Source organism: Cyprinus carpio, unplaced genomic scaffold (assembly GCF_018340385.1).
Source record: "Cyprinus carpio isolate SPL01 unplaced genomic scaffold, ASM1834038v1 S000006455, whole genome shotgun sequence".
In the NCBI taxonomy this organism is placed as follows: domain Eukaryota; kingdom Metazoa; phylum Chordata; class Actinopteri; order Cypriniformes; family Cyprinidae; genus Cyprinus; species Cyprinus carpio.
Window position 1 is genome coordinate 352,591 of NW_024879137.1, and position 15,716 is coordinate 368,306.

The 15,716-nt window shown below is 40.3% G+C and overlaps 1 protein-coding gene across 1 annotated transcript in view; it reads right to left on the reverse strand.

Annotated features, from left to right (window-relative positions):
• Positions 1–871: 871 nt before the first annotated feature.
• Positions 872–15,716, reverse strand: part of LOC109048289 (natural killer cell receptor 2B4-like) — a 27,513-nt gene continuing 12,668 nt past the window's right edge. Inside the window, exons 2-4 of the mRNA XM_042754081.1 lie at positions 11,530–11,841; positions 1,219–1,524; positions 872–1,098 (exon numbers count right to left, since the gene is read on the reverse strand). Coding sequence (XP_042610015.1) covers positions 923–1,098; positions 1,219–1,524; positions 11,530–11,841 — 794 coding nt within the window. The 3' untranslated portion in view covers positions 872–922. The remainder of the gene's footprint in view (positions 1,099–1,218; positions 1,525–11,529; positions 11,842–15,716) is intronic.

Below are 15,716 nucleotides of genomic sequence, written 5' to 3' on the forward strand. Positions count from 1 at the left end.
TGTATTTATACACATAAACAGGGTGTGATTTGTAGGAGGATGGGAGATTTTCCCCCCTTCTGGTCTATGGTCTATCATGCCTCTGCTAAATATTTTTATCCCCGGTGCAGGGATTAAAAAAAAATAAAAATAGTGCCCCCGGGGGACGCTACTCTACCAACCACCAACAGAGCATATAAAATACTAAAAATAAAAATATTTTTTACAACATCAGCAAGTAACAACATAAAAAATATGGTTATTTCTTCTACAGTAATTGTAAATGTTTTTTACAGTAAGTCACTTGCTGCCAGTTAATTACCGTGAATTCCACAGTATCATACAGTTCAAGCAATGACTGATGTATCTAATCATCTTTCTGTAAGTCATAAATAAATTATGGTTCTATTCCATTTAAAGAAATATGAGGTAAATGTGTGAATACATAATGTGCGCACTTTTGGAGTAAAAAAGATTGTATATTGTTTAGCGAATCACTGATAAAAAATAAATGGACACAAACGCGATTGAATATGTACAGGTCTGTGTCTTGTTATTCTATTCAAAATATCATTCTGGCGATTGATTTTGCATTCCTGGCAGAAAATAATTAATATTAGTGTCATTGTAACCAAGTATTATCAGAAATAGTGGTCAAATTTAAAGTGTGTAATATATAAAAGATCTGAAGCAAAAATCTGAAGTCATTATTTTATTTTATGCACAGCATGTGTATACAGTTCTGATTTCAATTTTGTTATTCAACATAGCATTTAAAAATTACAACATTCACATATTTTAGTTTTCTCACCATATATATATATATATATATAAACACAAAACTGCACCAAAACTAGACTGTTTACTATTGTTTTAGAGTATCGGATCCATCACTCTGGGTATAAAAGCAAAACACAAAACTGCACCAAAACTAGACTGTTTACTATTGTTTTAGAGTATCGGATCCATCACTCTGGGTGTGATGTCTCTCCTGTTCGACCCTTCTGGATCTGATGTCATAAACCAGCACAATGAACGCAGCCGCAGCAGCCAGACCCACCACAGCAGTGACGACCAATCGGATCACAGGTTCAGTGCTTTCACAATAGCGGACTTCTTCTGAAGAAATAAATTAAGAACAATAAAGGAATATTCAGACTCAGTAAATATACAGTAATATTAGATTAATGTACCTGACCGAGATTCTGTAAATAAAAGATAACATCACTGCTAACATACCTGAACACAAACGACAGAGATCGGTAATGCAGGCATGTCTGGTCTGGAGGCTGATGGGATTGCTCACTACACAGCTGTAGGTGTTGTTATCCTGATATTCCACCTCCAGAGGTAGAGAGAGACTGATGCTGAGTTCAGACACACTGATGCTGGACAATAAACTGTTTCCTTTGTACCAGGAGAAAGTCACACGGCTTACATTCATCACTGAACACAGCAGCACACATTTTGGGCTTGATGCACTTTCTGGTGATGAAGAACATTGTGAAATGACACTGGTAATGACAGGAATACTGGACACTGGATCTGCAAAACATGGCATAACAAAAAGAAATTTGAGTACATTAAGAATCACAACAGGGATGTTTTATTTGTGATTGTGTTAAAATAATGAGTGAACCGTGGTTTACTGTGACATCAGTCAGTGAGTTTGTTGAATGTAAAATCAGTCAGGGAGTGTGTCAGCCCACTTAATAACAGCTATTTGTGGTCATGTAAGTACCAACACAGGGGTTTCAAAGGAGTAACTTAATATTCCTGGCACCTCCCAAGAACTGCACATCTTCATTCTTTAATAACACTGAATTAACTCGTCAGCTGTTTAGTACAGCTCTCCATGACCAGAATTTGGTGTTTCAAATAAGTATCCAGTTTTTAGCCTGGTAGGCACAGGGCAGAAGTGAGGGGCAACTTTTAAATGGTCTCAATAAAGTTGTGCTAACACGTGTAATTTTCTTTTATTTTCTACGATACTTTTATAAGGTCACTTTTCGATTTGTACATGCATTGGGTATAATGTGCAGAGAGTAATATCTTAACATATTATTCATGTGTAATGTTAATGGCACAAACACAAAATACGCTGTTAGTGCAAATTACCTGAACTAATGAGAACATATACATTTTATATAACAAACATTTTAATTAAAAATATGAATAACATATATTGTAAATTGTTTCCCAATTGGCTGTATTATGTTTTAATATTTCCTTCATATTTATGTTGTAACAAATAAAAGACAAAGTATATAGGCATTTTAATGTCACATATACTGTATTTATTAATACAACATTAATAATAAATATTCATAATACAAAGTGAGATGTGCATTTAAAGACATTTAACTAGTAAAATATAGCAAAATTAATCTAATAATTTAAAAAAATATGTATAATATAGTTTATAAGTGTAATAAAACATGCAAACTTTATTCAACAAATAAGCATCTTAAAACTTGTCACAAAAAACTGTTGACTTTATCATGGCTTTCATGCAGAAAGACCTCAATGCCTTCCCTGAAAACAAAATTCATGATTATTATTAAAAACATGTCTACTTTTCATTTTTGATCGTCTCAAAAAAAAAAAAAAAAAAAAAAAAACAAATAAAGAATTCAGAGTGTTCATAATTTTATTCATAAACAATAAATACTATTATTATATCAATAATAATATTACTAATAATAAATACAGTTACTTAATCACAAAGCCCTTTTTACAAAACCCAATCGGAAAAGTAATAATACTAATACTAACAAAATGAGAACAATTTTATAGAGATTGCAGTGCAGATAGAGTGCAGATTTCATAGGCTGTTTTAGCAGAGAAAAAAAAGTTAATACAGAAATAAGTTAACCACACAACAAAAATATTACAGACATTAAAGAAATAATATTGGGTTACAGCCTAACATTTTATTGATTAGGCTGCTTATATTCATTGATAAGTAGAGCTGAGCATTTTTATGCATTTGATAAACTGTATCAAACAACAATATATACTGTATAACAGCTTTAAGCAGATAAATACTAAATTTATAAATTAGTTAACATCAAGACATTTTTTCCATTCAATACTCACCCGTATTCTCCATCATGCGTGTTCCGTTGTCATTTATACCGCCCCCACTTCCGACCAGCTGGACATGCATAGCATAGACAGTAAAAGAAATGGACACAGCGCCCCCTTTGGATTCAACGGAGACAAGTGAAGTCAATTAGAAGCACGCACTTCCTGGGGGGTCGAGCGTACTGCGCAGACTCAAACTGAGCTTGATGACGTAGATGTGATGTGAGCAACCTGTCTGACAATTGTAAGTCTTCTAATCGCTGCGCCAAGCGAAATCTGAATCACTCACCAAATCTTGCAGAGACGGCGAGCGTGAACAGGAGCACATTTTGGTAAGTATTCTGATAAATTATTTTGTCATTTTGCATAATCACAATCCCCCCGATAGCCTCATAGACAGTAAAAGATTGTCTGCGAGCTTCTCCTTCTGTCCATACGGTAATTTCTCTACTGTAAAAAAAAAAAAAAAAAAAAAACAAAAACTTCCTTCTACGGGACCATAATGTAGGATACAAGGTAATGGAGCCTTTTATACATTTTTGTGTTTCTTTAGAAATAATTAATGGACAAATGGAGTCTTTAAATGCCTCAGATGTAAAGTTATTTGCTGTCAAAGTGACGCCAAAATGAATGGGAGTCAATGGAATGCTAACAGCAGGTGGGGGTCCGCTAATCAATGGCGGCGCCCAGGGGATGCTTCAATGCCCGTGCCGTGCATAGAGTCTATTGCCCGACGTCTCCAAGTGAGACAAGTGATGTATCGTGAAAGGATTTACGCAAAGCTTTTCAATACTGTGTACGTTGTATCCATCTGGTGGTAAAACAACGAATAGCACCATCCTGAGTGGCCACTTAAAACATTAATAAAATAAAAAATATAAAATAAATAAATCAATATAAAAACAATAAATTAAAAACAATTTATATATAATATATGTATATATATTTATATATATTTATATATATATATATATATATTATATATATATATATATATATATATATATAGGCTCGTCTTGTTAATGCACACTCAAGACTAGCCTACCCAGCTAAAAAAAAAAAAGGGTCTCCGTGAATGTTCCGCTCAACGGTCAAAGGGCCGCAGAGAATGTCTAATATGGCGAGAAGTTTCCACTCTCACTACACTTCCGGCTTCTGAACTGGATGCCGTTCCACTCTGATTCAATATGAGGCCGCTCACCTCCTAGGACGAGTGCAAAATGAATGGAGGTCAATGGCGGTATACCCTTCAAAATCCACATTTTTCTCAGGATATATATATTTTTTTTTCTAGTAATTTTGAATGTTGTATTCGAAAGAGACCAGATGCAAAGAAAAATTACACATTGCTGGGTGTTAGATTTTTTAGAGTCACTTATTTTCCTTTAAAAAGTCTTTTAAAATGTCAATGACGTCATACAAGTTCATAACGTACGCCAGAGCTACTGCTTTACGGGCAATCCTTCAGTCACGTTGGTGCTTTCAGAGAATGTCTATGGTGCTTTCCAGAAAAATAGTTAAAATATTAACAAACACAATTTGTATGTAGCAATCGAGTAAGGGAAGAGTCCCCCTCCCCAACAACACGTATCGTTACGATCTGTGGTAGCCCGCGCAACCTGGACGATTTTGGACATTAGCCAACTTGGCATTTGGCCAACTTTCCCTCCCACGAGAACCACCGTAAATTCAGGTAGGCTTTGACAATTAACACACAGTCCACATGGGTTACCTTTTTACGTCCTTGGCCTGGTGCGGAAATGAGAAATTGACAACCCTTGCCCACTATTAGAACAATTTATCATTGCACACCTGCGAGGCATTTTTTTTCTTTTTTTCAATTTTTTATTGATACTTAGCACTATTGAGTGTGACATTTGTTTGTGTTTTTTTTTAAGGTGGCAATACTATATACCATATGTATCCGGTATTTCTTAACACAAGAATAACACAACAAGAACTCATTCAATTTTTTTTCCGTGTAAATTTCACAGTACATACATAACATTGGCAGATAAAAGTGTCAGCAACCAAAAAAAAAGTTTGCTGCGTTGAAAAGAAAAACTTGGGCGCCTTAACATTCTGATCCCGCTGCAATTCTGATTCAGATGCCATCAAGCGGTATCTCTGGTCGTAATCAGTCCTTCATGTACCAATCACTACGTTCATTAGCAGAATGCTAAGCGTGTTATGGGCAACAACAACTCAACCTGTAAGAAAATCGAAAGGACATAAGTACTCGTTCATCAGTTCAACTTTCGACCTATAACCCATGTTGAACTTGCAAAACCTATAATCATATCTGAGATTTCTCAACGGCAATCGGGTCAAAGGGACAAATTTAGCCGTCTAGCCCCATAGACTCTCCCATTCATTTTGCACTCATGGGCGATCACCCCGCCAGTGGAACTGCAACCAAAATTCGGTACAATAGGACTTAATAGGGAGTGGGAACCTCTCCGTAGACAGGCTCTGGGGACCTACAACGCTGACGTCGGGGGGGACGTTCGCAGAGGCCATTTAGGGGACGTCCTGGGGACCTTTTTTTTTAGCTGGGTAGGGCTAGTCTGTTTAGAAGACAATGGGAAGAATTGCAATCGGATCGGGACTAACCACAGCTGAACCAACCAGAGACACTCACACACACCCTACCCACCCATTCGGGGGGTTCAGTCTGTCTAACCTAAACAACAAAATGAAACATACATTCATACATTCAGTACTATTATGGAATTTTATATGTCTAGGACTATCGTTATATCCATCGAAAAAAGATTTGTAAAGACTGTTGACAGTTTGGATTTAGACCAAGCGGTCCGAAGTTTAGCCGACATATGCCTTTTTGCTGCATATAGGCGTCTCAATGTGTATTTTTACCATATGGAAATTCAATATTTAAGTTCAATATCTGTCAATATTATATACATTTATCATTTAGCAGAGCTTTACATGCTAACATTAGCTTCAAATAGGTGTTCACTTATAGCCTAATGTCAGAAGCCATACGGGACAACTTAAGCAAACGTTTAAAAAGGTAAACTTTTCATAAAATGTAAATATTAGGAGATAAACAGTAGTTACGGTAACTATAATGTCTAATAATATAAAAGTATAAATCCCTTTTCGATCAAACAAAAGCGAAAACATCTCGGTTACGTATGTAACCACGGTTCCCTGAATAAGGGAATGAGATACTGCGGTGACGTCACCGTATGGGAACACCTCTCGGTGTGACGAATGTCTGAAGCCCTATACCATCCCGCCAATCCTATTGGCCAAATAGCGCTTGGCACCACCCTACGCATGTGTACGCATCGTATACCTGAGTGCCGCGCGCCTATTTCGCTCAGATTTCATGAACTGAAGAAGAACGATATCAAGGTATGGAACGGCCAGGACTGCAGCATCTCGTTCCCTATTCAGGGAACCGTGGTTACATACGTAACCGAGATGTTCCCTTTCATAGGTCACTTCGATGCTGCGGTGACGTCACCGTATGGGAACCCTATACCATAAAAACGCCTGACAAACCTGATAGCTGGGATCCAAGGAAGCATCTGCTCAAGCGGAGAGAACCCGGTGAGCCAGGAGCCGTCCTAACATCCAGACTGTAAAACTTGATAAAAGTGCTCGGTGAGGACCATCCTGCCGCAGCACAGATATCATCCATAGAAGATCCACTGAGAAAAGCCTGTGAAGAAATCCACTGCTCTCGTGGAATGAGCTCTAACTCCTAAGGGCGAAGCGAGTCCCGCGCGCCTTATAGGCTAAAGATATTGCCTCCACCAGCCAATGGGACATGCGTTGCTTTGTGACAGCATGGCCTCTATTTCTTGTGTCCGAAACAGACAAACAGCTGGTCAGACTCACACCATGGGGCTGTTCGATCAACATAAGTCTTAAGCGCTCTGACAGGGCAAAGACTCAGATCTCCTGACCCCGCCTCTGCAGGGGGTAAAGCCTCCAAGACCACTTGTTGAAAGTGAAAAGGGTTCGAAGCCACCTTAGGGACATAATTAGGCCTTGGTCGCAACAATACTTTCACAGAGCCTGGTGTAAAATCCATGCACAAGGGCGAAACAGAAAGAGCCTGTAAATCCCCAACTCTCTTGAGGGAGGATAAAGCCACAAGAAGAACGTCTTTAAAGTCAGGATTTTTTATCCGGTATAGTTTCCAAGGGCTCAAACGGATGCCCTGATAAACCTTGCAACACAATGGATAAATCCCATGAAGGAACTCGCACAGGGCGGAAAGGCCTCAGCCGTCGCGCACCCTGTATAAAACGAGAGACCAGCGGTTGACGGCCCACTGAAGCACCATCTATATTACATGGTTAGCTGAAATGGCTGCCACGTAAACTTTCAGAGTGGCTGGCGTTACTCCATCAGAGAAACGGTCTTGAAGGAACTCCAAGTACTGAAGCCACTGGGCAGTAAACCGGATCCATATTAAAAGAATTCCACACCAGGGATGCCGTAAACAGTTTCTATTTGAAAGCATATAAGCGTCTCGTAGAAGCTGCCCTATAATTCATTATAGTCTCGGTGGTTTTCAAACAGAAAGACCGGGACATTTTAACTCACTCCGCTCAGAGGCCACGCCCACACTTCTTCCATAGATCTGGCCTTGGGTGGCCAAATCATTCCCTGTGCTTTCAATAGTAAGTCCGGTCTGAGGGGAATCTCCCATGGAGAGCCCGCTAACAAACTGACCAGATCCGCAAACCTTTTTTCGCTGTCGCTGGCGAGCCGGTGGAAAAGCCTTAGGACCCCAATCCTTACAAGGGGGCGCCATAGGTGAAGGCTCTTCTCGTGAGGCACCGTCGTTTGGCGGTGAGAGGAGGTTGAGCGAGAACGCGCGGGTGCCTGCAGCCATTCAATCTCCCTGGGCCTGCGAGGAATCAGCTGGCAGAAGGCGGCTGATTGCTGTTTCGCTGCCTAAATTTATCCACCACCGAAGTGACTGCCTCTCCAAACAAACTGTCCTTAGAAAACAGGGGCGTCCATGAGAAAAGATTTGTCCTTTTTCTTTGATGTCTGTGAAATTAAGCCAGAGATGGCGCTCAAAAAAATTCGAACCGTTATCAATCCAGCCATAGAACGGCCACTGCTCGAGCAGTATGTTTGGTAGCGCGTAGCGCCAAATCCGTTGCTCGCCACAGCTCTTTCACAGCCTCAGGTTGTGATACCCTCCCCCTCCTCGAGTTCCTTTAAGAGCCTCCGCTTGGTAGGCCTGGAGGACCCGCCATAGAGTGGAGCATGCGGCCCGCCTGGCCTGCAGCCATGTAGGATTTCACGACGAGGCTGGACGTGACTCGACTTCGCCTTAGAAGGAAGAAGGGGGACGAGACTTCCATGCCGTGGCCGAATTAGGCGCGAGATGTTCGGGTGAGAGTCTCTTCCACCCAGAGACATCGCTGCATAGCCACAGTTCGCCCATGGCAAATGGTGGCAAAATCCGCAGGCCGCAGCGTTAGTAATGCGCGCTGAGTAAGGCTGTTTCCAGGACCTCGAAAACCCATCCCGGGCAAGGGCCTTCGGGGCTGCGCAGGTGTACGACTAGCTTCGATGAAGGTTGGGCCTCGGCCTTCTCAACCTCCCAATCCAGTCCCCAGCTTACCCACCGTGCGAGAAACCACGTCCAACAGCTCGCTGTAGGAGGGGGAAACATGCTTCTCCTGTCCGCTAGGAGGGAGAGGGGCTGCAAGCGTCAGCCATGAAGTCCTCAGACTCTGAGGCCGCGGTGGATAAAGACGTCGTCGTCATACTGTCCACAACCAAAGGAGATAGCATCGTATGCCCCCGGGGTGGGCTGTAAATCCTCATTTGAGAAAACGACGGGTTTGACAAAGCTCGCTTCCTGCACTTGGGTAGGGGAGAGCGAGCGACGTGGAGAAAACTCCAGCGCCAGCGCTGTCCTCATAGTCCATGTCGCACATGTCTCCCCAAGCCATCGCCTCGTGCGGTGCCTCGGCAGCTGCAGAAGTGACACGGCGGGGGTTGGACGCGAGGGGCAACCTTGGAAAATACTTCTACCCTCGAGCGCAGTACTTTAAGCCGCAGGCCATCACAATGGGGGCAAGAAGAAAGGCCACTAAGCGCTGCCTGTGCGTGATGTAAGCCCAAGCGCACACTACGCACCTTTCATGAGTGTCTCCCTTCGTGATGAACCTGGTACACGGGTTCCTTACACTTCCGAAAACTCATCGCGTCCGCGAAGAGGAGTTAACACTGCTCGAAGAAAACCGCTGAGACCGCAAGATGATTCCTAGGGCACAGATGATTCGCTTTCCTGAAGGAAATGAAATCTGAGCGCGCGCGGCACTCAGGTATACGATGCGTACGCATGCGTAGGGTGGTGCCAAATGCTATTTGGCCAATAGGATTGGCGGGATGGTATAGGGCTTCAGACATTCGTCACACCGAGAGGTGTTTCCATACGGTGATGTCACTGCAGCATCGAAGTGACCTATGAAAGGGAACCTCAAGGCCGTGTCTGAGGGAATCAGCGGGATGACCGTTAACTGTCACTACGCAGCTGAGCGTTGCCATGGATACGTGCTGTGTGCCCTAAAGTGACGTCATTCGGTCTTGTGCTCATTTGATCGACGCTTGTTTGGAGCCTATGTCCCAATGTGGCTCTATTACATTTTTTTTTTTTTGAGCTGCATGTAGTGTAGCAGTCTTAAATGCTATAACTCAAATAATAAATTTCCTAAATAACTTTCCTTGTCGGCTTACCAACAGTTTAATACATAAATGGAAAGAATGGGATGCAACCCTATTTTCTTCATTCATGGGGAATGCATAAACCTAATTGTAGCCTACGTTTTAAATTATATTATTGAAGGGTATCATTATTTTGATGTTTAAATGCTGAAAACAGACTCCTGATTTGATGACATTTTTAATTAGAGAGGTTACTCCTATTTTCTTTTTCCAGAAATGAAAATGATTAATTTAACATTAACTTCATTTTACAATGTATTCAAATATATTCTACTATAGTTAAAAATAATAATAATATCAATCTGCAAATCATTATTTTTTTTTTTTTTGCATTCTATTATTATCACAGTTAAAAAAAAAGGATTTTGTTTTAAAGAATGATACCCTTTAAAAATCCAATATGGGTTTATATTTAAGTTTAATTTTGTCAACTTCTCTTTGTCTGAGTTGTAAGGTGTCAGGTCCAGTGTTGGAAGGTTACTTTGGGAAACGTAATAGGTTAGAGATCACAAATTACCCTATTTAAAACATAATATGTTAGTGTAACTGTTTCAGTGACTTTATTAAAGTAATGTAACTGATTTGATTCTTTTTTATTACTTTTCTAAATTTCTATTGTTTTCCAATTGTAATTATTTTTATTTTTAATTAATTATTTTGAAAATTTAAATCAGGCATGATTAACATTACAGTGGTGCTCAACACTGATTACTGTTAGACTTCCAGAATCCTTCTTCACTTGAATTAAGATATAATAATTTAATTGTAAAGTACAACTACCTCAAAATAGGACTTTAGCAGCTCTTTTTACTTTGCAATCTTTTTGAGGTTAAATACAGATTTAAAAATCATAAGATATAGTTTTAATAGCTATGATACTGTTTTTTGAAATCAAATCTTTGCATAGCTATGACAGGAAACACTGGCATCGAACAATGCCTTGGGGGGGGGGGGGAAAGTTACATTCTTAAAAAAAAAAAAATCATATACATAATCATATACATAAACCAAAATAGGAAATAAATCAGTTATGGAATAAGCATGTGTCATATTCTGCGTCTTCAACTCCTGAAACATTGGTGTCTAATATTTTAATATGTAATATGGTGAAAATATTAAAATGTAACTCCCTTTGTAATCATTAACATTTTCCTAAGTAAATGTAATTTAATTACACTTTTTTTTTTCCTCAGTAACTGTAACAGATTAGGCTACAGTTACATTTATTTTGCAATTAAATTAAGTAATTTAGTTACATGTTACTAGTTACTACTACTGCCCAACACTGGTCAGGTCTGATGATAAAGATAAAGGACTGGATTTTCCAAGTGTTGTGATGGAAATGGTAGATGAGGGACAAAACAGGGATGTTCGCAAACTGTCTTGGAAGAATGTCCTCCGAACGTCCGCCAGCGAATGTCAAAAAGAGGACCAAATGCGGACTTAACTGGACATCCTCAAAATGTCTGCCAGCGAATGTTACACAGCGGACCAAATCCGGACATCCTCCGTAAACAAAGCAGGCCTATCAACAGGCCCCTATTAGTTCAGCCTGAAAAGTACAAATGTGTGTCCAATATAGCCTATAAACAAAGCAGGCCTATCAACAGGCGCCTATTAGTTCAGCCTGAAAAGTACAAATGTGTGTCCAATATAAAACATCCTGAAAGTTGATAATTATGAGAACGATTCAGTGCCATTTTACAATATCATAATTATTTATACTACACCTACCATAAACTGTAGCACTAAACGCCTTGGTTGCAAGATTGCCGTTGATAATGGTACTAAATTTATAGACTCCGGTGTCCGTGGTTCTGGTGTCGTTGATGGTAAGAGATCCATTTCTCTCCAGCTTCAGTCTGTCTTCGAATTTCTCATTTTTATCATATTTAGCATTGCCGTTTATTGCTCTAGCAATGCGAATGCTGCCAAACCTCCACTCGATCTCATTCTTTAGCTGTATTTCGAAAGTGTTAGAGTTAAGAGTGACAGGATCACCCACCCTTACGGACTGAACTTCATCTGATTCAGCCTGTAAAATGCCTGCAAAACAAGATTAAACGACTTAAAACGTTTAAATAATGTAAACGCTTAGTGTGTGTACTACTAGTATGCAATTTGTGCTAACATATGTCATAAAATAGATTTATAACTTACCAACCAGACACAACAAAACAAAATGTTCGAATCATATTCGTAGTCTCAGAGCGTCACTTTAAAAAGTCCAAGACAACTAAAATCGATGTAAAATTATCTTAAAATAATATTTTTGTTGTTTTTTTTTTTAGAGCTGATGTTTAGCGTCTAACATATAGAAAGCCTTCAGAGAGTACAGATACCCGCATGTGGGTGTGAACTAGTATGCAACCTATAGGTGACGTAAGAATCTGTTCAACCAATGAGAATTTTTAGAGAGGCTCGTCTGGTTCAGAGCCGTAGAGAGAGAGAGAGAGTTGCGAAAACTCCAATGGACAAGATTTTTTTTTTTTTTTTACTGCAGTGGGCGGATCCAGGAGTCTCCCAATAGTTCCCGGAAGTTAGCACGAATACTTGCCTTGTCAAATACCGACCCTTGCGGTCTTGGCCACTTGAGAGCGCGTGCGCGCGTCAGGAAAGTAAGACTGTCCAGATCTTAAAAACGCCAAAGCGCAGTGCCCTTAACGCACACTAAATCCAAAACTATCTTGAATACCGCTCCGGAGCAGTATTTAAGGCTTTTAACGTTTTATTGGTGCAAAGATGAGTATGGTGATATTTATTTTGTACAACATTTGCAACTGATTTTTATCACTTAACAAGAATCACCACAAATTAAAATTGTCATGTTATACTGAACAGAAATTTAGAAGTTGATTTTAAAATTAAAGCTATGTAAACACTTGCATTTTTACAACACTATAAGTGTGTCCCATCAGGTAATGAAAAGTTTGACACACACTTGTGTTCTTCATGCACACTTGAACACTTGGGCAAAATACAGTAAATATGTCATAAGTAGTCATTTTAAAAGACATTTGTCCCACTAAATTTAATTGGGTCACTCTGCCACTAATTGACCTAAATTAAACTAAGGCTGCAGCAGATTTCGGTTTGACTCAGAAACTGATCTGCTAGAGTGTTGAATGCATTCAGTGGAAACAAGATGAGAATTTAAGAGGTTAGGGTTAAGAAGCCAAACTCAGACATCCTATTTAAAATTCACAGAATTGGTATGTGAATGTGTGCGTGTTGGTGTAGTCCTTTTGCTTATATTTTTCTGTTTTTAGCCTCTTTGAATTCTAATAGTTCAAATAAAGACCACCTATTATGTTTTAAGATAAATATTCTGTACCAGATATACAATAATCAAGATATGTAAATAATCTTAAATGGATATCTGTTTTTTTGATCTAAAGTTAAAATTAGCATGAATCTCATATCTCAGTTCTTGCTTTTTTATAACACGTCTTATATACCACTAATAGACCACATCCTCTAGAGATGTTTGACACTATCTTAGCAGACACAAACTAACCCTTAAAGTGGAAATGAAGCCAGCAGAAAGTCAGTCAAGTTTCCATTATTTAGGAAAAACAACTTCAATTTTAATAAAACAATATATATAACAAACATGATTAATGTAACCCTTTTAATGAAAAAGGGATGTTTTGTTATAGCTTTTGGAGCATGGGCGCCGCCATCTTGCAGCCAGCGCAAACAGAAATGATCTATCACAACGCATGAGTAACGCATTTAATCTCTTTCAGAAAATGTCTATCACAGCCTGTAAAGTACTGCAATGAAATATATTTCCGTGCAGTCTCACGCTTGAATGGCTTAAAACACTTTAATATTTTAATGACACGACTTAAAACACTTGAGAATGATAAACACGAGGAAAGCATCTGCTCAAACGGAAAGCACCGGGAGCCAGGAGCCGGGATACAGGTTGTAAAAATTTGACAAAAGTGCTCGGTGATGACCATACTGCCGCAGCATATATATCTTCCACAGAAGATCCACTAAGGATCAGGATAGAAATTGAGAGATCAGGGTATGACGTGTGCAGTGCGAAAAGGCCGCACCCATCACAAACCCTGCAGAAATTGAGAGATCAGGGTATGACGGCGCGCAGGACAGAAAGGCCTCAGCCGTGCGAACCCTGTATAAATCTAGAGACCAGGGGGATGACGGCCCACTGAGATGCTAACTGCGAATGCGTGGTTAACTGATATGCCTGCCATGTACACTTTAAGAGTGGCTGGTGTTACTCCCCTTAAAAAACAGTCTTAAAGAAACTCCAGTACTGAAGCTACAGGGCAGTAAGCTGGATCCATATTATGAAGTCTACACCAGGTAGCAAACAGTTTCCATTTGAAGGCACATAAACGTATCTAGAAACTGCTCTAGAATTAATAATAGTCCTCGGTGGCCTCTACTGAAAGACCGGGACATATTAACTCACTCCACTCAAAGGCCAAGCCCACAGCTTCCATAGATCTAGCCTTGGGTACCAGATCATTCCCCGTGCTTGCGACAGCAAGTCCTGTAACTGAGGGAATCTCCCATGGAGAACCCGCTAACAGACTGATCAGTTCCGCAAACCACGGCTGAATGGGCCACCACGGAGCTACCAACAATAGTTATTCCACTGTGTACAACCTTATTCTGGATAGCACTGCTGGAATTAGCCAAATCGGAGGAAAAGCATACAAAGTGGCTCTGGGCCATTTGTGGGCTAGAGCGTCCAGTCCCAGGGGCGATGGGGGGGATAGGGAGAAACATAGCGGGCGATGTGCAGTCGTGCTCAACATGAATAAGTGGCATTTCCGCCTCTCAAAACACTCGCCATATATAGCTCACTATTGTGGGGTACAACCTCCGTTCCCCTTCCTCCAGGGTCTTTCTCTGAGAGAAAATCCGCTCCGATTTCAAGTGTCCGGGGACGTGAACCGACCCAGGGACCCTGCCACTCCCGCAGCCCTCTCCACTCATTTCACTTGTTCCCACACCCCGAAGGCGAGAGCGTAATCATCCTTGGTGATTTAAATACGACACAACCGCTGTGTTGTCCATCCTGATAAACACATGATGGCCATTCAGCAGCCTTAAAAAAAACTCGGAGAGCTAGAAGACAGCCAGCAGTTCCAATCTCCCTCCAGGCCTCCCTCACTGTGCCTCCGTCCAAGTCACGCCCAGCTAACACAGTTACGTCGTCCAGACCATATTCGTCGCAGCGACGTACCAAATAACGTTCAAGCGACGTAACTTTGTGATTCCCATATCCGTCGTGGCGATGTTTATAGTGAACGTCACTGGAACGTGATGATTACGTCCTAACGACCAAACTAGCACCGTTGTGAGACGTTACTATAAAGTACCATATTGGTTGCAGCAACGTACCAAAATAACGTTCCAGCGGCGTATCTTTGTGATTCCCATATCCGTCGTGGCGACGTTAAAGTGGAACGTCGCTGGAACGTGATGAGTACGTACTACACGACCAAAACTGGCACATTGTGAGACGTGACAGTACCGGATCATATTGGTTGCAGCAACGTACCAAGTATGTCCTAACGACAAAAATTCCACGTCCACCTTTATTTTTTAATATTTTCGCCTCACACCATTACCTTGAAATACATAAAGAACTAATAACTCACAATCCATCTCTGGTGCAAAAATAAACCTTATAAATCTAATTGTAATCTAATAGGGGATTTATAATAAATAAATTCATTACATACATGCAATGCAAACCAATAGAAAAACATTAAATTCTAATAGAAAATAGACAAAAACACACTGCATTCATTCAACAAATCAACATTTATTCAGCACTACTTTCTAAAAATACTAAGCCAAAACTTTTGAAACATTGCACCTGTATCTGCCAACCATGCAATGTGTTACCAAGTTATGAGCACAGAAAACTGAAC